This window comes from Phaethon aethereus (assembly GCF_964289735.1).
Source record: "Phaethon aethereus genome assembly, chromosome: 3".
NCBI classification, from domain to species: domain Eukaryota; kingdom Metazoa; phylum Chordata; class Aves; order Phaethontiformes; family Phaethontidae; genus Phaethon; species Phaethon aethereus.
In genome coordinates, this window is record NC_138576.1 from 62,590,809 (window position 1) to 62,617,285 (window position 26,477).

The 26,477-nt window shown below is 37.8% G+C and overlaps 1 protein-coding gene across 1 annotated transcript in view; it reads left to right on the forward strand.

Annotated features, from left to right (window-relative positions):
* LAMA2 (laminin subunit alpha 2) overlaps positions 1-26,477 on the forward strand; it is a 291,049-nt gene that overhangs the window by 154,915 nt on the left and 109,657 nt on the right. The window contains exons 21-29 of the mRNA XM_081997942.1: positions 2,174-2,310; positions 4,769-5,005; positions 8,500-8,643; positions 10,996-11,175; positions 11,950-12,138; positions 12,330-12,469; positions 17,044-17,161; positions 22,996-23,130; positions 23,791-23,915. Of these exons, the coding sequence (XP_081854068.1) occupies positions 2,174-2,310; positions 4,769-5,005; positions 8,500-8,643; positions 10,996-11,175; positions 11,950-12,138; positions 12,330-12,469; positions 17,044-17,161; positions 22,996-23,130; positions 23,791-23,915 (1,405 nt within the window). The remainder of the gene's footprint in view (positions 1-2,173; positions 2,311-4,768; positions 5,006-8,499; positions 8,644-10,995; positions 11,176-11,949; positions 12,139-12,329; positions 12,470-17,043; positions 17,162-22,995; positions 23,131-23,790; positions 23,916-26,477) is intronic.

The window sequence follows — 26,477 nt, forward strand, 5'->3', positions numbered from 1 at the left end:
CTTAGAACATATACAGAGGGGAAAAAAATACTACAGTTTCTATACTATAGAAACTATATGAAGACTATAGGCTTCATGATTAGTGTCTAATTCTAACATTTCACAGTTTAAAAACCCATCACTATTGTGAAATACTACAAAATGTTGTTTTCATACAGTTGGGGAAGGAAAATGAGAGGACAATTAACAAGATTTCACATTAACATTTTAAGTGCTTTCTTGGCAAACATGAAATGGCAGCATTTAAGGAACAGTGATGAAAAGGGGAAGTAGTGTAAATCCAAACAATGTTTTAAATAGAAATGTATCTGCCTGTGGTCACCAGATATTTTAAACAACACAACAACTAAAGATGTTCAGAAAATCCAGAATTTTAGAAGTTTCAAAGTTAATAGAACAGATGGAGAGGAACTCTGTTTTCAAAATGCTGTTTTTTCCCCACTTATTTTTAGTAGGCTTTTATGTATTCCTTCAAATGACAAAAAAAGAGAATTACATTATGAATCACAGAGAAAATCAGAAATTTAATAAAAGTATATCAAATCATGCTAGGGAGAAAGTGCACAAAAATAAATTCCACAGTGACAGTTAAGTATCGAATAAAATATTGGATCTCTTTTATCTAGCATTTATCCAAAAGGAATATAATTTGATTTCTTTTCTTGTGCAATAAAAAACCGTAAAGCCTAAAAAAAACCCCTAAAACATCATCAGTTAGTGTTGATGTTCTAGCAGGAAAGATACAAAAGAGGTTTCTATTTTACTATTCCTTGCAACATTTTTTTTCTATTTTTTCTTTATTTTATTTTATTTATATATAAAAAAATCTATTTTTTCCATATTCTTTTTAATAATGATAAAAGTAAAAACACAAAAACTACCGCTCTATCACTTTCTTCCCTTCCATGTCTTTTGAACCAATTTTGTGTTAAGAACTGAAAGCCCATAGAAGAGCTGTCATACCCAAAAGCCTCAATTTCTCAATGAGAGATATATTCTGAAATATCTTCAAGCCACAGTCTGTCAAAGGATTTTATGTAGCATGCAAAACATCTTGTTCCTGGCACGATGGAGGCAAAACTTACTATCTTCTTTGCATCAGTTATCTTACTTTGATAACATTGATGGGGAAGAATAAAGGTTACTTCTTATTTAACTATAGATACGAATTCTACCTTTGCACATCTCTTATTATCTAGTTTTACTCTGAAGTGAAGTATTTAATACAGTAAAGGCAATGAACATAAATATAGCCCCAAGCAATGAACATTATGTTACACTGCTGTATAAACACCCCAAGGAACAGGTTATCACTCAGAGAGTCACAGTTTGCTTATGATGCTTTTGCTCTGACCTTCTGGGTGACATTGACGGTGTCTATGAAAATAACCATGCACCAGCTCTAGTCCTCCAAGCAATTAGGTGTCTTGTGCCCCATAACTACTTATCATTTACATACCATGAATCTGTATTTGCCACCAATGACTTGTTCACTTAATAGTGCTTTAAGAGCAAAGACCACTTTTGGAACCGCTTCCAGAACCAAAGTATTTTTAATTTAATAAAATCTGCAAAGAATCCCAGTTTCTTGGGAAGGGGCACATTGTTGATGTCCTCCCAAGGCAAGAATACGTGTAATGTGAAAAAAAGGAATAGGATGGGAGAAAGACACTGAAACACCTTTTTTGCCCTTCAAGAAAAGCCTGTTTACAGCAGCAGAAATTTCAGGAGGTTGGCTCAGATTGGTGGAAGAGTTTAAATAAACTGCAGGTTCTCTGCCTAGAGGGCTCAGATGCAGTTGGGTGGCTTTTTCCATGTGACAGCATCGGCCCAGAAACTGCACAGCGATATTCCTGCACCTATGTCACATGAGTGATGTGGGTGAGACATCTCAGAAGTCTCTGCATTTCTACAGTCAGTGACTTTATTTTTCCCATTGTTCTCATTGCAGCTACTTAAACCTCAGTTAACCTGTGTTCCATTGCTCCTGGTTTTGGCTTCTCTGGCTTTACCCTACCTTTCCCGCCCCACTGTGTCCACAGATAACTGAGAGTTCACTGTACGGTAAAGGCTTTGGTGGAATGATCCTAACCCTGTTAGGGTCTGCTCTCCAGGTGTGACGTAAAAGGGTAACTTTTCCTCTGCTTTTTTTTTTCTCCTGTGTCCCATGAAGCCTGTGAGTGTTCACGTTTTGGTAATAACTGTGATCCCATCAGTGGCCGCTGTATCTGCCCTCCCAATACTGTTGGAGAGATGTGTGACAAATGTGCACCAAACTACTGGGGCCATAACATTGTCAGTGGCTGCAAGGTGAGTGGATCTCTATTTTCTCCATGTGTGTTGCCTCCTTCCCATGGGGTCAATACAGTGATTTGTAGCTGGAACACAGTTTTAGATTTGTAAATCCGCATTGCGAGTTTTCACGTCAGACTATGGTATAAATGTTGGCAAACTCTTACTGAGCATTACAGATCCTCTGTCTAAAGGTACGCAGCCTGTTACACTGAACACCCTGTTTATATTGCTGTCATGCTGAGTCAGTATCCTGCCTGAGCCTGGTTTCTTTTATCATAGCTATGTTTAACGTGATTGAGGAGATTACTGCAGTATTGTACGATGTATATAGACATATAGTTACAGGTAACTGACAGTGCCTTTGCAGAACAAATTTACTTTGGCCCTAATTGTGATACCACTGGGAATTTGTACTTGAAATTTACTTGAGAATGGCTTCAACTTGTGCATAAAAGACAGTGAAGAGAGAAGAAAAGAAACAGCCACGTTAGCTGTAAAACACACTTTCTTCCTATGTTCTTAAAGGGGAAATAAACCTTCTCAGTAGCCCTTAAATCCTTATTCCAGTGTTTGACACAGTTAAAAAAATTCTGAAGGGGAGGGAAGAAGGGAGCAGAATAGGAAAACAATGGTAGGATGTCAAAGAGGCCATGAAAGCTGCTGTTAATGTCCTACTCTTGAGTTAAGGGGAGCAGTATTCGGTTAAGGTTGAAAACTGGTGAGAGTGAATATTTGTGCAAAGTTCAAATGTCTTCTCCTCTCTGCTGTTCTCATTGATGACGAGGAGTTTATAGTAGTGCTGCAATTACTCCAAAAAACTATGTCTTGTCTGAACATGGTCACATGCCATTAACGCTCTTTCTTAAAAGGCTGTTTGTCATGTAGCTCAGGCTGCAAACTAATTATCAAGAATGATTTCTTTTTTGTATATATGGAAAACTCCTCTTGTGAAACCTCTGCTGTGCTGCTGTGATATAGACTCTTGGCTTCTGAAACCAGCCTAATGAGGTTGAAGGCCTCTGTTTGAGCTCTGGAGTATATTCTCTGATTGTCTTTTATGTGAGTGCATTAGTATGGCAGTTCCATGGCACCATCTAAATTAATAATGATCTATCAGCCCACATCTCTTTCAGTACGTTGCAGCTAATTTCTGCAAAGTGAGATGTGAATCTCCTGCTTGCGCTCTTTGTAGAAGATTTCCAGGGCTGTCATAACTCAGGGGGATAGAGAGCATTGCATAAAACTGCTTGCTCACAAAACAAACATAACAACTGATTGTAATTTAGGTTTTGATATTGCACATAAAGCTATTTCGATGTATGGTGAACAATTTGCTTTCTAAGCTCTATGTTCAAATGTATTTTGTAGAATAAGCATCTTTCCATCAGAAGATTTTATTTCTTAGGTTAAGTAGTAGTCTAGCAGCCTAACATTTAACCAGTAGTTAAATAGTTTCTCTGGCATTCAGTAAAGATTTAATTTGAATGTTTCCTGTACATAATCACCTTCTTTATAAATGGTCTTTTCAGATCAGAAGAAAGGTGCTTTAAGTATTCATGTAAGAAACAGTTTTGCTTAGAAAATGAATCCACATTTTCCTCCTGTTTTTCAGCTTTTGTGTCCTTTATTTTAGCAAGTCTATCCATGCCAGTTACTGTGGTAACCTGTACCACTGGCACTTGAGTTTGCTTCTGCAAGCTGAACTTCTCCATAGGAGATTCTGGTCACGCCAGTGATCACAGCAAATATCCTGTGCTAACTTTGCAGTACAGTCACAGTAATAGCACTGAGGGATTCTTCTGTTCTTTGGAAGCCTGCAGCTTTCCCTGCTACTTACTTCTGTACTCAATATCTAGACCTCTTGGCAAATGACCTATTTCTATCCTTACCTGCCTGTGCAAGTCTCATTCTGTGAGCAAGTTTACTTCCCAGTACATCACATGACTAAATCTTTCTCTCTTAGCATGTAATAAGAACCCTGTTTATACAAAGATGATAGTTGCCTATCTGATGGATGAGTAATAAACATTGAACTAGATTCCACTGGGACCACTGCCCCTGAACAATTCCAGTTTTGGCAAAGTGGTCTGAACATGCCCTGCAGAGGATTTACATAGAAAGCACTTTTTAGAGAGCACTTACAGTTTTGAAATTAATTATGTCTGCAAAGTATCCCAGTATCTTGACCCTTTTGGATTTATTTGATTTCACTGCCAAACTTATCAATGATAAGTAATATCTTTTCGAAAAGAAAACAGCATTGTAAATGTGTTTAGTGTAATTGCTTGACCCTTGTTGAATAAAGATAATGCCTAGCCTTATAATTCAGATATGTTACCTTCGGACAGTGGAAATTCACTGCTGTACTTTATTTATAGATACTTGAAAGAGGTGAGTTGCTTTTTTGTTGGGGGTTTGGTTTTTTTTTTCAGAAGCACAATTGCAATTTTCTCCTTGTTTCTCTCTTTTATAGCCCTGTGACTGCAGCCTCATTGGAGCCCTGAGTTCTCAGTGTGACTTAAATACCGGCTGTTGCTTCTGCCGTCCTGAATTCTCTGGGGATAAATGCACTGAGTGCAGGTTGGGTTACTGGAATTATCCACAGTGTGTTGCTTGTCAGTGCTTCCTGGCAGGGACTGATCCACAGAGCTGCGATACAGAGTTGGGGAAGTGCTCATGCGTTGATCATACTGGCCAATGCAGCTGCAAGGTAGGACAATGAGGGTTATAAACTGATCTTATAACTGCTGAGAAGCTTATTCCAAAATTCATTAACACTTGTACTTGTCTGTTCCAACAATGTATGCAAACAAATCTAGTTGGTTTTCATAGTGCATTTGCTAACTGCTCTGGGAGGAGTCCAACATAAAGAAAGACTTAAGTGCTTATCAGTTGCTTTTTCACACACACTTGCCAGGGTAGCATTCTCTTAAGCTCTCTTCTCACTTTGTGTTTCTTCCTGTGTTTACGGAACTGTTGCGAATTTAACCCCATTCAATACAATTCCTGTTCAGATATTTGGCAAATTAAAAGCAAAGACATCAGTAATAACAGTGTGCCACAGTGCTAGTTCTTTATAGTACATTGGCTTAGAGGGAGTCAATACGGATCATTTTTTGAGTAGAATTCACTGCATCACTAAAACAAAGACTTTTGGCATCATCACCCACAGCACTCTTACTTGGAATTTTCTTGGTAGAACAGCACACCTAGGTGCTTTGAAAATTGGCTGGATTGCTGGGCTTAAAGGGCAATAATTGGTGGTTTGCCATGCAGTTGGCAACCAGCAAGCAGAGTACACCAGAGCCAGTACCTTCATCAGTGACACAAATGACAGAATTCACCATCAACATATTTGAGAATATTGCTGATTTGGAGGAGGTAGAGGTTGACACACTGAACAGTAGAACTACGGTCTAGAGGGTCCTTGAAAAGCTTGATTATGGGGAAAATAGAAAGGTCATGAATTGGAGTGGAATAACCTCAAGAATCAGTACGGTTTTGGAGAAAAAGTCTGAGTGGTAATCCTGCTGAAAAGCACACACAGGCTTTGGGGAATGGCAAACTGCATGTAAGCCAACCATGTACTGTCATTTTAAATAAGGCAAACTGTCTACTGAGCTGGATGCATTGATCATATTGGCCAGTGCAGCTGCAAAGTAGGACAATGAGGGTTATAAACTGATCTTATAACTGCTGAGAAGCTTATTCCAAAATTCAATAACACTTGTACTTGTCTGTTCCAACAATGTATGCAAACATGAAATATGAAGACTATGACCAACAGAGGAAAGTCTTTATGCCCCTCTACTCAGTGCTGGTAAGACTGCACTTGGAAATGCTGACAAGTTCTAGGACCTGATTCAAGAGTGTTTGTGAGAAACTCGAGAGGATCCAGAGAAGGGCTACAAAGACACTTAGAGCAGATGATCTGTAAGGACATACTGAGAGAGCTGGACTCTTTTAGACTGCAAAGAATAGAGGCTAAGAAAAAACGTAGTTGCAGCCTACAGCCACGTCAAAGATTAGTTGATGGAGTCAAGTCCTTTCTGATAGCAGCAAAAGATGTGATGACGGACAACAGCTGTAAATGGCAGCTTGGGAATTTTGGGTTGGACGTTAGGAGAAAAAAATTCACTAGGAGGGTTATGCAGCACTGAAACAGATTATCCAGAAAGGTTGTGAAATACCCATTCTTGGAGATCTTCAAGAATTCGCTAATTCGAAAGAGGCATCGGTTAACCTGATCTAGTATTGGTGATAGTCCTGCTTCAAGGAGGAGGTTTTCAAAATTGACCTCTAGAGATTCCTTCTGTGATTTTGATTCATTCTTTTTCAGGGACTGTATTGACCCAAAGAGCTAGTAAAATGGAAGGATGAATATAATGATTGAATTGCCAGGTAATTCTTTTATTAAATAGGCACAAGTCACTTCATTCTGAGTTTAAAGGATAGACTTAATGGAGCAACTGTAGAACAAATTAGATTGGAAGGGACCTATGGATGTCATCTAGTCCAGTGTCTTGTTTGAAAGACATTGCTGAGGCAGTATTTCCAAGGATGGGGATTTCACAACCTCTTTGTGCAAACTACTTGACCACCCTCCTGTTTTTCTGGTGGATTTGAACAGAAAACATCATGTTCTATTTCACAAATACTGATTGATTTGATGGTGAGACCACAGGAAAACTGAAGTGAGTGGATCACAGGGACAATATGAGTAAAACTCAGTGTAATGATCAATGTTATTTGTCCTATGTCGTCCTCTGAAATGGAAAAATAGAAGTATCTCAATTCTTTCAGCCTCTTCTGATATGTGATGTGCTCCAACCCCTTGGTGCCCCTTTTCTGGATTAGGTCCAGTATGTCACTGTCTTTCTTGTAGCTCTTGTAAGCACTAAGTAGAAAGAATGGAGGTTTATGGCATTTTTAAATAGAAATGTTTATTTGTGATTCTGTTAAGGCTCCTGTAGTTACTTCTACCATTCTGTAAGTGCAAATTAACAGTATATGTTTAGATGATGATTAATGATAAAAAATTGCAATTGACATGAAACAAAATGCAAAGCAAGTAAAATTCACAATTTATGACAGAAAATGGACAAATAATACTGAATTAAGTCAGCAGATTTTTTGCCTCCAGAATTTAAATCTAAGGTTGAATTTAAATCTCGGGTTGGTTAACCTTTTGTGTAAGTTTTTTGAAGCTAGATTTTAATAAAATGGTAATCGTTCCCATTTAAACCTGCTGTTATAGCAGGAGCCCCTTTATCAGCCCTGACAAAAAGCAGCAAAATCTAAGCTAAATACAGTGTAGGCACACTTGCTGATAGAGTTACATGTGGAAATGAGGGTTAAAAATATTAAATCATTGGGGATAATGTTGGTTTCCTGTATAAGCTTTGGAAAGTTGAATTTGTTTTTTTGATTGGCTTCTTCACATTACTCTGAAGAGAAAAAAAAGGGGGAGGAAAAGCCACCCAGTGCTTTCATATTGGTGGTTTTTTTAAATACCTCGGTCTCACTATGAAAATGGTTTGAAAAGGCTATGCATAAATTATTGTGTATCTGGCCCTATCTGGTATAGCTTTTTATTTCATCTAATTGAAAAATGAAAATAAAAGCATTGACATTACAACAGTGAAACATTTCAGCCTTGTTAATACTGTTCAACGATGTGGAAAACATTCAGGAAGAGGGGAAAGCTTTTCTCTACAATATTTCCATTAGAATATGTTTCTCAGCAAAAACATTTAGTAGTGTACCTTAAAAATTCGAACTTGTCAAAGCTAATTCCTATTAAACAAAAGGCTTGATTAACCCTGGAATTTCAGGAGGACATTTTTTTTCTTATCTTATCAATCAGTTATTGAGCATGTCATGCTCAACGTGCCATTTGATTTTTCTGTGTTTACAACTGTCAGTATGAAGCCAGCATCCATTGCTCAGAGCTACTCAGTTCATACAAATGCAAATGCCTCAATTACATTAATTGTATATGTTTGCATACACACTTGATAAGAAGCTGAAAAGTTCCTTGAATATTTCTTTACACTCATTATTATTTCTTTCTGCACCCTGTTATTATCATTACTGTATGATTTTCTTATTACTGCCTTGAAAGAAAGCTTTCTTTTTTCTTTGTTTTTCTTTTTTTTTTTTTTTTTGCTTTGTTTTGTTTTTTAAATGTTCTTTCTCTTCCAGGTTAATGTGGAAGGTGTCCACTGTGACAGGTGCAAGTCTGGTACATTTGGTCTCTCTGCCAGAAACCCACTTGGCTGCAGCAGTTGCTATTGCTTTGGCCTGACTACACAGTGCAGTGAGGCAAGGGGGCTGATTCGTGTGTGGGTGAGTAGGAAACTGCTGAGCCATGTAATGCGATAATGTTGTTTCCTGCTGGCATCTTTTAGTCAGGCACTGAGACGTAGCAAGAAAATGGCCAAACATTTAAGCAATCTTTTTCCTCCTTATACCTTGAGAAGTGGAGAGAGTGCTATGTTCCATTAGACAAGCAGGGTCCAGGCATTAAAAGAAAATAAGTAGATAAGCAAACCAGGGATAGGACAGCTGACGTCAAGCCAAAGATATTAAAACCCAGAAAAGGGCAAGCTAGTTGTGTGGGGAAATTATGCAGTCCAGTGCATTGTAACATAATCTCTGGTACAAGATACACAATTTACGCAGGTGTATTCAAGGGTCACAGATGCTTGTTGTCCAGCATAGATTTCCCATGGTTCAATTAATCTATTTAATTTTCATTGTTGTTTGGTTGTGTTGTTTTAATATTAAAAAAAGAGCTTATTAAAGCTCTATTTAAATCAAAGAATGGGAGGGTATAATCCATTAGAGCAAACAAAGAGCTCTCCACCTTTTGGTTGAAGAGGGCCTTGAGACCTATGCTAGACTGACAAGACAGACTGCATGTCTCCATTCATCTATACAACAAGCACAAAACACACATTGAGACCGCTGCCGTCCGTCACTGCTGTGCCAGCTCCTCAGTTGCATTCTGGACGAGCTGTTTCTAGTGGAAAATGGCTAGTTCAGTCCCCATGTATGGTCAGTCATATATCTGCTAGAAAAATTGTTTCACGCCCAAGCATCCATTGGGTAAGGATACTTCAGGCTGAAGTCAAGGTTACTTGATTACAATCTTACTAAAGAGTTCATATCTTTTGGTTAAAGTAATATGCATAGCAGCCATTCTCACCTTCATTGTTCAGTCCAATAGCACCTCTTTCCCTTCCCAGTGGATGAAGTGATTTATCATGATCTGACCCAGTTTTTCTCATTATTTCGATTTTGCCTATCATATGCTGGTAGGCTGGAGATGAAAGGCTGTAAAAGGCTGACAAGTTATAAAATTTAATCAAGTTCCATGACAGCAACAGTTCCGGAAAATTGTGTTTTGACCTTTGTGGTAACACAAAGCAGAAACATAGTTTAAACCTCCTGATTATTTTTTGTCTCTTGATTAATTTACTTTTGTATTTATGCTCATATCTAAACAAGTCTATGTCCACATCTCATCTAGTTTTCAATACTCTGATCTATTTCAGAGTTGATTCAGAGTTGTAAACTGAGTGAGACTGGATTCTGCCAGCTGCTGGTGGCTATTTCAGATACTATCAGGTGCTTCAAATAGCATTAGACATGTTTAGACAAGCAAATCCTGTCTTACATGACAATAAGGCAAGGCTGATCTGAAATTCAAATGTGTTGACCACTTTCTTGATGTCTAAAGTAGTAAACAGTAAAATACAGTTATGATAGGAATTCAGGAAATCTCACTTAGGGCTGGAAATGTTAGGAACGCTTCCGTGTCTGGTCAGTCCATAGATGCTGCTGTAAATGGAAATACTAAGATGCTTAAAGTCCAGTGCAGAGCTTGGGTGATTCCTCATTACCTGATCCCTATCTCATGAAAAGCCTGTTGATGGGATGACTGTTAGAGATATGACTCTGCATTTGCTTTCTTTGTTTTCCTCGCTCTTTGGGAGAAAGCAATTTTGATACCAACCCTTTGCATTTGTTCACACACTTCCTGTGATACTTTAATCTGCATGGAATTACTAAGACTCTTATTACAGTTATTGATCAAAATAATGATTTCTATATAATGCTACTGAGAGTCTTTCAACAAGTCTAAGAAAATTACAGGTATCTAAGTGGCATCCTTATATTTTTCATTAAATCTGAATTTGGAGTTACAGAAACCCTGAGCCCTCACTCTCTGCATATTGCCCGGACAACACTTAGCTTAAATGCTGCGTAAAAGTACCAAGGGATCAAGCACTGTGTGCCCCAGCCCCAGTGATGTATAAGTGTCGGTGACAAGTATGCTGCTTTGTAAGGTACATTTCTCACAATCCAAACAGAGGAGACCCGAGACTAGAATAGCACTATGAAAATAGCTTCAATAAAATTAATGGAATCACTTGCTGATAAAACTGTTTTAACCAGTGCTAGTATGTTCTTTGTTAACATGAGGACAAGGTGCAAAAGGCTTGAGGGGGAAGTCATTATTATCACTGTTTATACCTGAAGGAGTAGTAAGTCTGTTTGTGACAAATTGTTCATGATGTGAAATGAAATTACCTGGAAATAATTTTTTAAAGAGTTAGAATTTAAAGACTAATGGTTCATGGGGAAAAATAGACTTTATTTTCTTCTTGATTTTTTTTTTTTTAATATGCATAGGTGACCTTGAAGCCGGAGCAAATGATTCTGCCACTGGTGGATATAAAGCTTCAGAGCAGCACTCTTTCAGGGATTGCATTCCAGCCTCCTGAAATAGTAGCAGATATAGAACAGGTGATGCAGGATCTTCGGTCAGAACCTGTTTACTGGAGACTTGCAGAACAGTTTGAGGGACAAAAGGTAAACATAAAATTCCACTGAATACTGACATGGATTTATATATTCTTTTTTATCTTATATATGTATTTTGCAATACCTTTTTTCCCTTCCAATAAGCTTGTCATCATACAGTGGAAGATACTTCAAAAGAAAATAAATGCCATTCCATTATTAAAAATTATTTACTCCATTATCAGGAAAATTCATAAATCTGTAGCATAAACACTACATTAAAGTAGATGTTTACAGACAGTAACATGTAATATTTTTCCACAGGGTAGATTCCCTTGTAAAAATGTTATTTGAAAAATTAAGCTGCATTACTTTAATATAACTCCCTTGTTAATTTTTGTTTCTCTCAATTTTAAACAAAAAATGCCTGTTGTTTTAAGTTAGACAGGAGAAAATGATTGAAATAAGCCTCCTTTTGGATATTGTTATGCGCCTCTGTGATGATTTGTTTTGCACTTTTGATATTTCTTGATTCGGTTTGGGAAAGTTTAGATGTTTCTTTCTCTAAACACAAACTTTGGGGAGCACCAAGGCACATATAAACTAATAGATAACATTTTGGTTTTAGGGTAGTACAGTAACAAATTGCTGCTGGGTATTTCTGAACACAGCCCTTGTCCCCAGATAGTTTCACAAGTATATTTTGCTATTTTCTACCACACACTGATTCATCAGTCTGCGCACAGGTGCAGGGTGTATCTAGCTCCTACATATCCCCAGGAATTTATCTTTAGCTAACTGAAAATGAAATTTCTTTTCCTACCTTCTTTTTTGCTTTGTTAGCTGACTGCTTATGGAGGGAAACTGAAATATGCAATCTACTTTGAAGCACGAGAAGAGACAGGTTTTACTACTTACTACCCGCAAGTCATCATAAGAGGCGGGCCTCCCACCCACACGAGAATTATTGTCCGGCATATGGCTGCCCCTCTGATTGGGCAGCTGACAAGGCATGAGATAGAGATGACGGAGGTAACGCTTCCTTCTGCTTTTTTCCCCAGAACTTAAACACCTGCTTCTTTTTAATACTGTTAATAATCTGGTTTTGTATTACTGTCTTTCAGCATGAATGGGAATATTATGGTGATGACCAAAGAGTCAGAAACGCTGTGCCCTGGGAATATTATCGTGATGACCCAGGTATCAACAGGACAGTGTCCCAGGCAGATTTCACCTGGAAGCATTATGGAGATGACTCAAGACCAAGTAGAGCTGTATCCCGGGAAGACTTCCTGAATGTGCTGTATGATGTTCATTACATTCTCATTAAGGCTACTCATGGCAATATCATGAGGCAGAGCAGGTAACTATTTCATGAAGTGGTCTGTAATAGTGCAGTAGTCACAGATAACCTGATAGACCTCCCAGCTATTCCCAGCAGAATTTTTATTCATAACATGGGCAATAAGCAGTTGCTAAGAAGAACAGAAGGACTTAGCATTCAGCGTAGCAGAAGATGCAGGAGAGGGAAATTTTATTCAACAGAAAATTTAAATCACAATAGGCAATACATCCTGAAACAAACCCAAAGTATTTTTTGAATAAAAGTCTACTTTTTGAAAACATGATGCTGTAATTAAATATAAATGTTAGCATATGAAGGAATTTTCTCTTGCAAATGGGAAATGAGGTAAAAAGCCAAAGATGAAAGAGTACCTCTTTAATGAAATATTACTTAATCCAATATATTAGGGGCAGATATATTCAACATTTTCTATTCAGTTTATTCATTAAGAAATTAGATGATGAAATAAAGATAACACTAAATTTGAAGTGGACAACAGACAGCAAGATGAGAGGAATAATACAAAAATATGCTGCAATCTAAAGGTCAACTATAAGATTTTACACTTTGAAAGGAGTGGTCAATTCAACAAACAAGGAACAACTGCTTAGTTACCTATTCTTCAAGGAGGGATCTGTTGTTTACAACATATCACCAGGTGAACATAACTCAGTAATGATATTCTTGTTGAGAAATTCTAATATTCTAGCTGTATGACCTGCAAAGTGCAAAAAAACTAATCTTTTACTTCCACTCAACACCAGTAAAACCTAAGCATCAAGTTTTGGATACTGGAATTCAAGAAAAAATTATTAAAGTGTTCAGAGGATAACAGCGAACATCATCACAGGTCAGAAAATACGACCCGTGAGAGAAGGTGTAAAGAAACAGATTTATTTAGAAACTAAAAATTGCCTTAAGATGCATAAAATATTGTCTCAAAGAGAAAGAAAAGAATCAGTTCTCTGTTGCCATGGTGGATAAGTCAAAAAAGAAATGAACTTAAACTTCATCAGGAAAAATTCACATTAGACATGAGAGACAAATTCATGGGGGTAAAGGAGTTCTGGAATAGATTACATAGGCTACTCCTAAAAGTTTTTAATAATGAATTCACAATATCCTTTGCAAGGACACAGAAATAATTGGAGATAATTTCCAAAGGTTTCCAGAGGTCCTTTCTATGATTCTTGTCATAAAAGTAATAGGCTAAGATTATTTCTAGGTTTCTAGGTTACAGATAGTTCTATAAGAACATGACCTTTGGAGCTTGAGGGTGAACAGTAGCGGCAGATACCATGCAACTTTGCAGAATTGTGTGACAGAAAACGTAGTCATTGTTGCTGCTATTGTCTCTAAAGTATATCATTTACAGAAAAGGACTTATCCAGCTTGTGCTGGCTGGATGCTAAATATTAACAACAGACGCTATAAATGTTCATTTATTTTTGGCATAGTCAATTTAGGATATTGTATTACAAGCACAGGGAACTGCCATGGAAAGAGTTATGAAAGTAATTCCCAATGTGACATGGAAAATCTGAGAAATATATCCATGTGTTGTGCCTGCTTCTCCCTTCCCTTCCGTTTGTGCACTGCAGATCCTAGTTCAGCTGTGGAAGCAAAACTGAATACTATCTCAGCTCAAGCATCATAAGCAAAGACATGAAAATGAACCTCTGTTTTCATGATTGTGTTCTGACATGCATATGACCATTGTGACTGAACTAGACATGCATTGTAATACACCGCCATTTTATCAAGGCTACCTAGTAATGATGCATATAACAGAACAGAGGAGGAATTTCAGTTTCAGGGCAGGTTTGCAAGGTGGAACTTAAGAACCAAAATGTATTTTTACAGCATCACATTTCAGAATGTAGCATTTTGTATGACAGTAGGACTTAGCAAAGAGTTCATCTGTTCTTTCTGGTAACTCTCCATCTGAAGTCATAACCTTGCATATCATAATGTATTTGACTTTGGAGGTGGTTATGTTACAGTGGATTTTTATGATCTGTCTAGGTTGGTATCATTGATCATATGGCATCTGAGACTTTACGTAGAAAATAAACAGCAGGAATACATAATGTTTTTTTTTCAAGTTATCGCCTTCAATGATTTCAGAGGAAGTTTTGCTTAAGACCACAAAATAAATCCCCTAAAATGTTTTTAAAGGTTAGCGGAATATTAGCTTGCATAAGAATTGAATTTTTTATTAAAAATAGTCTGAAACCCTCTAAAGGACAATATTTATGCTCAACATTAAACATACGTTTGAATTAAGTGACTTATAATAAGCATTTGTTTAAATAGAGTATGTTGTGCTTTCTAAATAAGGGCCCTGTTCTAAACTAGTAAAGCTTCTCTTTCCACCTGACTGTACATAGTAGAAAAATAAAAAGCAAAAGAAACTGTGGATGGGAGAAGGAAAATATTATATATGAAGTCTTTTTAATTTTTTTAAGGTTTTTAATAGTGCCTTAATTTCAATTGCAGAGTTTAAAAGCTGCAGATGAGTGATAAACTACAGGAAAAACGTTTTAAAATAAAGCAGCGGCAGCAGTTGGAAGCATAAAAATAGCTTAATTCTAGTGTTAGTGCTGTATTGGCTGTATAGTTTAGCAGCAATGCTAATGTTGTTTCTGCTTCAAAGCTGCAGCATTACTAGTGATTTAGAGATTTCTGCTCAGAATCGAAAGCCAAACATTTTTCTCCTATATTGTTCATTTTGTTGCCTGCTCTAAATGGAAAAATTTCTTTTATTAGATTTTGTTTTGCTTTTCAGGCAACTGGGCTGTGATAATAAATTAGTTTGAATTGGAAGTATGCTTTCAATTTGACTGTGAATTATTTCAATATCCTTGACACTGATCAGGTAGCAGTTGTCGGACTCCTGCCTATTAGACATGTTCCAAGAACCAGCCAAGCCTGACCTTCCTTACGTAACATTTTCACACAAACAACAGGTAGTTTTGTGGTCCCAGAGCATATTATTATGTAAATACAGCTTTCTGACAGTAAATAGTTTTTTTTGCAGCACACAGACCATTGCCTCAGACTTGAAGGTGATGGGGAGGCAGATTTCATTTTATTTTTCCCTTCAGTGTACAGAGATTTCAGTGTAAGCTTACATTGACATATCAGCTCTGAATGGTTTTGCCCTCTTTATTTTCAGTCTTCTGTTTTTACCTGGCTTTGTGTGCTTGGGTTTTCTTCTTCAATTTCCCTGCTTCACTGAACCCCTTTCTTCAAGTAGTAAGAAGGGAGCACGAGGTTCAAGTTGCTAGATGATTTGGTGATTTTGCACTGACACAAGGTATGCAAGAGTTATAGGTCTGGTCACGTAAGCTCAATCACAAAACTCTCATTAGTTCAGCAGTGGGCGTTCTGCTTTTCATACAGTCATCCTGACATTGGTGCCTATATGCCAATGTGCAGAAGAAGAGTGTCGTTCAGTAATCAAGGTTGAACAGACTATGAGCATGAGGAGGAGTTGAGCAGCTCTGCATTAGCCATACGCGTAGACACTTAATTAATAGACTCTTAGCAACATTATCAACATTTATTCAGCTAGCTATTCACACATTCTTCAACATTTTCTCTTAGATTGGCATTATATTTGAAGCTTTAAAATTTACATTCTTCTACCCTTTTTATGTGTCAAAAGACAATAAGAAGTTTCAAATCATAGCATTCATTTAAACAAAGTAACAAATCCCCAAAATAAAGAAGCATAAAGGACAACACTGTAGTACCTTAGGATTAAGTGTATTTCATTGGATATTATGTTTGTTGTCTTTGTCTGTGATGTACTTCAACCCTATTGACAGGTCCACATGTATCTGGAATGACAGGGAGTGGTTCCGAGGCAAGGATATTATTATTAACACAATCAAACAAATATTTGGAAAGTTACAATGCCAGAAAATCTACCATGAAACACATCCCTTTCTGATACTTGCAGATGCTTCTGCATTAGGATTTCTTGTTTGCTTTAAATTGTTTGTTTATGTGTCTAAATGATGCTAAGGAAGGGGAAAAAAAAAGGATATCTGGCAATAGATCTTAAAATTCCTGCTAAAAAGGCAGATGTCCAATGTCTTTGAAGTCTGCTCCAGAGCTTGTTAGGTTGCTTTAGTTGCTGGGGATAGATTTTATTTTTTTAAATAGTTGCCTCATTAAAAGCTCATTTAGTGAACAATTTTATTGCTGTACCTCTGAGAATCGTGAATTGGAACTGCATTTAGTATGTGACTTCAATTTCTTAATGAGTTGCTCCAAATGAAGAATCAGATATGAGCTTTTGTTAATAATTTGGCTGAAAAGAGATTTTAAAAAGACATAGAATGAAGCAGGAGAGAAAAGTTAGTTATACTATTGCCTAGAAATGGAAAATGAGACTGGAGGTGCTGGTAGCTTTGCTCTTTCCTTAGAAGAGGCAAAAATTGTCCTATTTGTCTCCTGTAGATCAAGACACCTACGAACAGTCATGTAAGACCATTTGCTCCCATGCCAGCTGACTATGAACTAGCTGGTTCTGAGTTGCTGTTTGACTAAACTCATTAGAGGTGTTTGCTCCTCTTTTCCAGGATTTCTGAGATTTCAATGGAAGTTGCTGAAAATGGACCTGTGTCTGGAATGACTCCTCAAGCTTACTTGATTGAGAAATGTGACTGCCCATTGGGTTATTCTGGTTTGTCTTGTGAGGTACAGTACTAACCTGACTTCCAGAAAAAAGTCTTTATACCTTCTTTTGTCCATTCATTAATAAGGTGTGATAAGTAATTAGAGTGTGAATTCATATAGCTGACAACAACTCTCCCTTAATTTGATTACTTCTCTCTTAGGTATCTCTCTCACAAGGAATTTAAGCACTTCTTTTTGCTTTAGGCAAGTATACCACTGAAACAGTGGTGATGACTCAAATACTTAGAATACAGGAAAGTGAGTTTTACTGGGTCAGCATCACCGATGTTGAATTCTGTGACTGATACTGATCAAGCCTTTTTGGACAGATAAGGGTGTAAAACTATAATATACTGTGTATGGTAAATTGTACTATGTTATCATGTTATGGTGAGGCCATAATACACAATACAGTTATCACAGAATCATTAAGGTTGGACAAGACCTTCAAGATCATCAAGTACAACCATCAACCCAACACCACCATGCCCACTAAACCATGTCCTGAAGTGCCACATCTACATGTTTTTTTAACACTTCCAGTGGTGGTGACTCCATCACTTCCCTGGGCAGCCTATTCCAATGTTTGACTCTCTCAGTAAATAAATTTTTTCCTTTTATCCAATCTAAACCTCCCCTAGCGCAACCTGAGGACATTTCCTCTCATCCTATCACTAGTTACTTGGGAGAAGAGACCAACTCCCACCTCGCCACAACCCCCTTTCGGGTAGCTGTAGAGAGTGATAAGGTCTCCCCTCAGCCTCCTCTTCTCCAGACTGAACAACTCCAGTTCCCTCAGCTCATCCTCATAAGACTTGTGCTCTAGACCCTTCATCAGCTTTGTTGCCCTTCTGTGGACACGCTCCAGCACCTCAATATCCCTCTTGTAGTGAGAGGCCCAAAACTGAACACAGGATTCGAGGTTCACTTCCCTGCTCCTACTGGCCACACTAGTTCTGATACAGGCCAGGATGCTGTTGGCCTTCTTGGCCACCTGGGCACACTGCTGGCTCACGTTCAGCCAGCTGTTGACCAGCACGCCCAGGTCCTTTTCACCGGGCAGCTCTCCAGCCACTCCTCCCCAAGCCTGTAGCGTTGCATGGGGTTGTTGTGACCCAAGTCCAGGACCCAGCACTTGGCCTTGTTAAACCTCCTACAGTTGACCTCTGCCCATTGATCCAGCTTGTCCAGATCCCCCTGCAGAGCCCTCCTGCCCTCAAACAGATCAACACTCCCATCCAACTTGGTGTCATCTGCAAACTTACTGAGGGAGCACTTGATCCCCTCACCTAGATCATCAATAAAGATATTAAACAAGACCAGCCCTAGTACTGAGCCCTGGGGAACACCACTTGTGACTGGCCGCCAACTGGATTTAACTCCGTCCCCCACAACTTTCTGGGCTCGGCCGTCCAGCCAGTTCTTTACCCAGCAAAGAGTACACGTGTCTAAACCACGAGCCGCCAGTTTCTCCAGGAGAATGCTGTGGCAGACGCTGTCAAAGGCTTTACTAAAGTCCAGGTAGACAACACCGACAGCCCTTCCCTCATCCACCAGGCAGGTCACCTGGTCATAGAAGGAGATCAGGTTGTCCAAGCAGGACCTGCCTTTCACGAACTCATGCTGGCTGGGCCTGATCCCTTGGTTGTCCTGCACTTGCCCTGTCAGTGCCCTCAAGATGAACCTCTCCATAATCTTCCCCAGCACTGAGGTCAGGCTGACAGGCCTGTAGTTCCTGGGATCCTCCTTCCAGCCCTTCTTGTAGATGGACGTCACACTGGAAAGCCTCCAGTCATCTGGGACCTCCCCTGTTTAACCAGGACTGCTGGTAAATGATGGAGAGTGGCTTGGCAAGCTCCTCCACCAGCTCATTCTGTACCCTCGGGTGGATATGATCATATATGTATTATATATGATATAGCACATAAAGATATCATATCTTCCAAAAGGCTGAACTATATGCATCACTTTATCAGAATCACGATTCACAGGATCTGTGGAGAAAAACCCTGGAAACCTCTATGTCAAATTAAAAAAAACAAACAATTGATTCTGTAAATTATTGGTAGTTGTAAGCGAGCTAAAAATTAACTTTTGTAATAGTAGATAATTAAAGGTTACATACTACTTATTCCTGAAAAGTTAAATATCTGTCAGTTGAATGAAATTCACAAAATAAAGTATAAAAAAAAATTTGAAAACAAAAAAGTTAAAATAATGTTATTAAAATTGTGGCACCAAGCACTCTTAACAGAGCCATGAAGAGTTTTAAAATTCTATTCTGTAAAGGCTTTCCAGAATTTTCAGTTTGCCTTGTTTGACATTTAAATTCCCATATAAAGAGAATTTATAGCTGTATGATTCATGGAAATACTTTGTTTTGAAAAAAAGCTAGACAGCATTTCAGTTTTGATTTCTTAAATGTTTGTATTATAATGAATAACTCAAATAACAACAAAATTTAAAAAGAGAAGTAATTTCAAAACCAAAACCTGAAATAGCGCATTCTGAACTCTTGGTCAAAAAGACAGTTCATAGTTGAGAACCTGTAGAATCCTCACATCAATCTTTCCTCAGTTTTATGTTCCAATAGCATGCCTTTGTGGACCAACACTAATAGGATGAAAGTTGTCCATTTTGCTTTCATTTTGCATGCTTGACTGCCCAAAATAGCACTGCAAATGCATTAAAAATGTAGATGAGAACCATTCTGTAGCATGTCTGTGCTTCATGAAAGAAGCTCTATGTTTTCAAAGCTTTAGGAAATGTCTGCTGTGCATGTTCAAACTGTCAGTTTTTTGAATGCTTATAATTTATTCAAGTGCATCTGTGAAAATACATTGAAATGTGCCACTGAGTTATGGTAGATATCTTTCCATTTTACTCCCCAACAGTTATTCTTCTTCAGGTGCTGTTATAGGACTCCCGTAAGGAGAACTTGCTCAGTCCATACACAAAAGCTTGCCTCCTGTCAGTACCCCTTACATAAGCGATGGAGCTGCTTGTAAAGAGGAGCAGAAATTGTGGAACATGATCCAAATAGTGTATTTTGCTTTATTCTTAGAAGCAGTTGAATCACTGTATCATAAAATAAAATAAAATAAAATACATTTGATACTAATGGAAACTTTTGTCCTGAACTTGTTGAAGTTTGGTAAATTTCTAACTCATTGAACACTGGGAGCAAAGCATTGGTCAGCTAAGTGAACTCGGGGCTCCTTACATATGTACTGAAGTTATTTTTTACTTATCTAAATATTTTCATGCTGAAGATTGCATGTTTCAAAAGTGCCCAAGTTGTATAGAAAATCATCTGACTTGTATGCTTTTGTAAAATGTACCGATCATAACAGGTACCAAAGAAAGTGTTTAAGATGTAATACTTTGACTGCAGAATACAAGTTAATATTTTTGACTATATGTGCTCTTGATGATGAGACTGGCAGTCTTTCTGTGTGTTTTTATTATCAAGCAGGACTAGCAATTCCAAATGCCTTCATTGCAGTCGCTAGGCGGAAGTAGCAGGGAACACCACCTCAGGTATTGTGTGAATCCCTCAGACATCCTGACTTAGTGGGATCTTGTAAAGGGTTCCCCCAGACTAGCAGTGGGAGAAAATTTGGAGTGAATAAATGAAGGGAAAGATGCCTTGTTATCAACAAGAACTCTGCTCCCTTCAGGTGTTGTACAGGATTGTGTTGTGCAGCAAATGAGGCAAGAGGAACAGTGAGTTCATAGGAAATGTGTACAAGGAAGTGAATGAAGGCATTTCCTTCTAAGGCATTTTCTTTGCACAATATTTTGGTAAAAGCATACATCTGAATGTGTGTAAATACACATACGAGAAATTAACAGGCTCCAGCAGTTGCTCACAAGTACAGTTTTTTTAAAAAATTACTGTAACAAATTGCATTTTTGAAGGAAAATATATGACAATGTAATTAGAGCTTCATTTTAATACACACCCACCAGTGGCTGTAATAAATGTCTCAGTTGCAACCTTCATATTTTGTGCTTAATTGTTCAATCATCACATGCTCATAAGTTAGTTTATTTTTAGTGTGTGCAGTGAAGGTTATGGTGTTTTCTGTGAAGGTTTATCTAATTTCAGCAGGAAAGAAAAAGCGTCTGATATCCAGGTATTTTTTAAGCAAATGTGAACAGGGTATATGTATCTATTTCATGATTGATCCTGTACTTGTATTGTGAGGACTATGTGCACAGCAGTTTTTACTAGACATTTATATCTTTTTTTTTTTTAATCCAGTAGCAGGCTGAAAAAAAAAGGGGATAAGAGTTTCCCTAATGGCTACTTCTGAATAACTTCCAAACTCCTAATGAAAAATGTAGTCTGCTTCATCTTTTGTCTGTGTCCCGTTTCATCTCAGAAATGCGTAGATTGAAATAGATGAGAAGAGTGTCAATAGCATACCAGAAAAAAACATTTTGTATTTGGACAAGGAATTTTCTGGGGATGGACAGGGAGGAGAAAATTAAGAAATTTTAGTAAGAAGCAAAATTACTTTCATTTGAGATTTTTGATCTAAATTGGAATTCTTCACTAACCATGAAAAAGCAGATAGACTGTTTCTGTGCTTCAGGGCTCTTAATGTAGTCTAAGTCAAAATAAAAGGGGAAAAGCAGAAGTGACTTCGATTACTTTCTTTGTGATTCTAAAGAAAATAATTGTGTTTATGCTTTTTCCATAACTTAGACTCCTGGATGATTTGGCAATGTTTATAAAACTGTCGGAGTGATGTCGTATGAATAGAATCTAGCACATCAGCTAGTGCTTGATTGAAGAATCCTGCTTTTGATCACAAAAAGTTGCTTACTCCAGATTCTCTCTTGTTTTATTTTGCATCCATTTCATTGCTGTGTAAGAAGTGTACTATTCACATGCTTTCCAAAAGCACAAACTGTGGTCAACGGTAGGAAATTACCTCATCAGACAGCCTCCTCAGACTGGCAGGTTCCTAGCACCACTAGCTGGTGGGATTTGTACATGGGATGAGTGACTTGTCTGCGTGCGCTTACTGCTAATGGTCTGAACTATCAAAATGGTCCTGTTTGTATTTTTATGCTGCCGTAGCTGTGCGCTTTCTGGGAGCTGTGTAGACACTGTCATACATTTGCATAATAAGCCTGAAATAGAGATCAAGGGCTTGATTTTGCATGTGTCGGCTTTGATAGTAATTTTTGGGTTGCTCTCAGAATTTTATTGCCAAGCTGGGGTAGAGAAAACTTAGTGATAGATAAATTTTATTTGGGGCTAATAGTCCCAAGACATGGAAAACCTTTAATATTTTGAATTCTTTACTTTTATGGTATTTAAATACTACGGCTATAAATACAGCCATGCAGCCATTTTTTTGTTATTATCATTCAGCTTTTGCTTGTTATCCATCAGGCAGTATGCAGGCAGATATTAGCTTGTCAAACCCGAAAAACTCACCAAGGGTGATGGAAACAGAATCATCATGCTTGCTCTCCACAGTCCATGCAAAAAATGTATTTCAAAAACAAAGCTTATTCTTCAGAAATGAAAGGAATGATGCTTGATGCACAGTGAGAACTGTGAGGTGTTCTGCATCTGAATGAAAGGTCTCTCAAGCTGCAATATGAAAAGCCTGATGCCAATGGAGTGCTCCAGGGATTTTTCAGCAATGTTTCCAATTAGGGCTGGCTCTTGTTATCTGTAAAGTAGTGTAGATTGTTTGTAACACAGCTGGAAACCTGTCAGGTTCTTTTCACAACTTGTAAAAACTGGTGATTGGAAAGATGAGCTTGCAATGCTCACCATACCTAGTCCACTCTGTAATGATCTGTTTTTTTCTGCATCTTTTTTATTGCAGTCATGTTCTCCGGGATTTTATAGGCTTCCATCTCTACTTGCAGGAAGGACGCCTGCTCAGACCTTAGGTGCCTGTGTTGTATGTCAATGTCATGGACACAGTACTATATGTGACCCTGAAACATCAGTTTGTCAGGTATTATATTTCTGAACTTATGTACTAGGTTAATCTTAATGTAGAATTCATAAGCTATGTAACTGATCTAAAAAAAACCAGAGGACAATATTTTACTTAAATAGCCATTTTGCTTAAATAGCTTAAGTGTCAAAGTTAAGGGGGGGGGTGTCAAAAAAGCAAAACATCTACCTTTAAAGTTTTCCATTCTGATTTTCTAGAGTTTAGATTATGCAGTGCTTTTTTTTGAATTGTGTAAAAAGAAAAACTAAATATCTGCAAACTAAAGAGGAAATGTACCATGTGTTGTGCAATAAACACAATACTGGTCTTATAGGTAATAATACATGTGACCTGATACAGTAAGACTGAATTTTAATTGATTATTTCTCCTGCTTCAATGGCTGGAACAAAAGAGGGAAGGAAGGATGAATGGGATAAGAAATTCTTTAGGATACATCTGGATAGCTACAGGCCTCCATTCTTTCTCCTTGTAAACCCATATATAACTCAGCAGGCATTTGGTAGATGCTTAAAGCAAGCAGTCCCACTGCGAATCATATCAGGAAGAGAGAAATTATGAATCGCAGTAAGTTTGAATCCCTGAGGCGGGGAGCAAAATATTGTCCGCTTTCTTGTAATTATCAAATACAGCTTTCATTCTGTCTCCTTCCTCTGCAGAATTGTCAGCACAATACTGCTGGTCATCACTGTGAGAGATGTGCATTGGGGTTTTACGGCATTGTCCAGGGCTCTCCGGATGACTGTCAGCCTTGTGCTTGTCCGCTACCCATTTCTAGTAACAAGTAAGTAAGCAAACCCATGACACAGAATTACCTTTCCAGTAAGCAAGAACTCTGTTTTGGGCTCACTGTGTCCTTTTTCAGATGGCTACAGGAGAACTGCATTGTGTGGAGCCATACTAAAAAGTTTCATATCTACTTTTGCTAATTGCTCTTCCGTTAAAAGTCAGAAATTGCTCCCTTGCTAATTTGTGATGAATAAATTAATAAGTGCTAGAAAATGCAATACTCAACAGATAATGAATGTATGTTATAAAGGTATTCTCACAAATGAAGCTAGAGCAGAACTCAAGTACAATATAGCCACAAGGGAGCTGTAAAAAGTCTTATGCTCATGTATTATATTGGTATAAATGTGTTACAGTGCCTTTCTTGCTCCACTGTGGAATTTATTGATTCCTTATTTAATGTTACATGAGTTTTAGGCAATTTGTGAAAGATAGAGTAATTTAAAAGCAATATAGTTATTGCAGCATAAATTTTATTGGTTGCTTTATGCTAATGAGCCTTGCCACGATGTCTCCACACGTGTTCCCAATAGATGATACTTTAGCACTTGAGATTTGTTTGTTGTTTTGCTGAGAAGCTCTTAATGATATTTGGAATCATATCATAGTACTACCCTGAAAAGGTTTGTGTTTTATGATAGTTCTTTTGAAAGGTTGGAAGTATTCCTTAAAACCATTTTTTTTCTGCTTTGTCTGACATTTAGGATGTTTTAGTGAGTATTTCAGCTAGTGTATCTGAGAGGTTTTTTTTTTTTCTTCTTTATTCTTCATTTTATCATTTTGGGATGGTTTGAGATTTATTTTGAAACATGGAATCTTTTTCTCAAACATCAGTAGCTAAACACATCATGATTTTTCATCCATGGCAAGTGTTTTTAAGACTTCCAAACCTCATAAATAGTTAACTGAGAAGAACCAAAACAATTATAAAAGGGGCTTAAAGAAATACCCTTTATCTCAGAAAGTTAAAATGTGGTCTTAACTGCAAGTTTTTCTGAGTTGTACCCTTTTCATTAATGTTTTCTGTTATGACTTGATTATGTGTTCTACCTGCCGTTATCAAGAAAGGACATTCAAGTGGCAAAGAGCAAGTTTGAACAAGCTTCTCAGCTTTGCACGTCAGCAAATACCCTTGGAAAAAAACTTTTTCTGTTACTAACTGACAGTAGGCAGTGCTGAAAATATCATTTGATCCTACTGTTTTTTCTGGGGCTTAAGAACCTTTGATTGCCTGGAAATACAGGTGTCAGATCAGAAAATGAACACGACTTTTCACCTGGGTGATTATGGCACCCTGCTACAAGAATTTAGACATACTCTCCAGACTGTGCTCCAGAAATCACTGCAGTATCTTACCTAAAAGCTAACGTAAAACACAGGAAGTGAGTGTCACTGAAGTTCTCTACAGTTGAGAAATGCGTGGACTCCAGGTGTTACGTGTATCCTGGGTGCGCACTCAGATTGCTGACCTGCCTGAGGAAAGGAGAGCAAGCAAAGCGCTAAAACTTCATGGAGCCACACGGCCTGCGTGGCTGCGGATGTTGTCAGGGCCTTTTGTGTCATGCTCACATAAGAGTGATCATGAGACTTTTTTGTTCAAAAGCCTTCATAGGAGATAAGTGAATAACACCTAGTCTGAAATTAGTAAATACTCTTAATCATGAGATAGTCATCCAGTTTCTTAGTGCTGTCAAGAGATGAGTATGTCCATCTGAGTCATGGATGGGATTTGTACTTCTGTTAAATGTAGCCATGAACAATTTTAGTACCTGTATAGTAAATGCAGGGACAGACAACTATACATCTCACCCATGTTAAAACTGAAGGAAACCACCATTGGAGAGAGGGCGGGAGGAGATGTTTCAAATGCGTGTATATGCCTGTCTGTGCACCTCCATTTTCCACTGCTGATAGAGGATGGCTGAACAGTTGGCTTATACTACATACCTAACTTTTAGATGGATAGGCCTGCGTGGGACAGATCCATTCCGTAAAGCTACAGAATTAGGTGGAAAACAATGGTATCACACCTTGGATTTGTGTGTGTTGTGCAGCTCAATGAAAGCTCTTCAAGATACTATTAAGGGAAAAAAGCTAACTACCTGCAGCTGGTAGTCACAGAATCACAGAATGGTAGGGGTTGGAAGGGACCTCTGAAGATCAGCTGGTCCAACCCCCCTGCCAAGGCAGGATCACCTAGTTGAGCAATCATAATCTGCATGAAATGAAGATAGCTAATGGGCTATCTCATTAGCTTATTATGTCATGACTGACATGATAAAATTTGTGAATGAGTATAGTGCAATTATTTTTATTTATGAAAGTTTACAAAACTCCACTAAGGTTTTAAATATTGTTTTTATACTCCTGTACAATCAGTAGTTGACTTCAAACGTGATGAGCTAAAAAAAAAAAAAAAAAAGAACAGAGCGAATGAGTTGTTCCTGGAGGTGTGGATCTATTTTTATAGGGTTGAAAATGTGTTGGATAATGAGTTTGTGAGTAATAGATCAGTTTGTTTGTATTTTTCTGCAAAGGTGTAATGTTATATACTCAT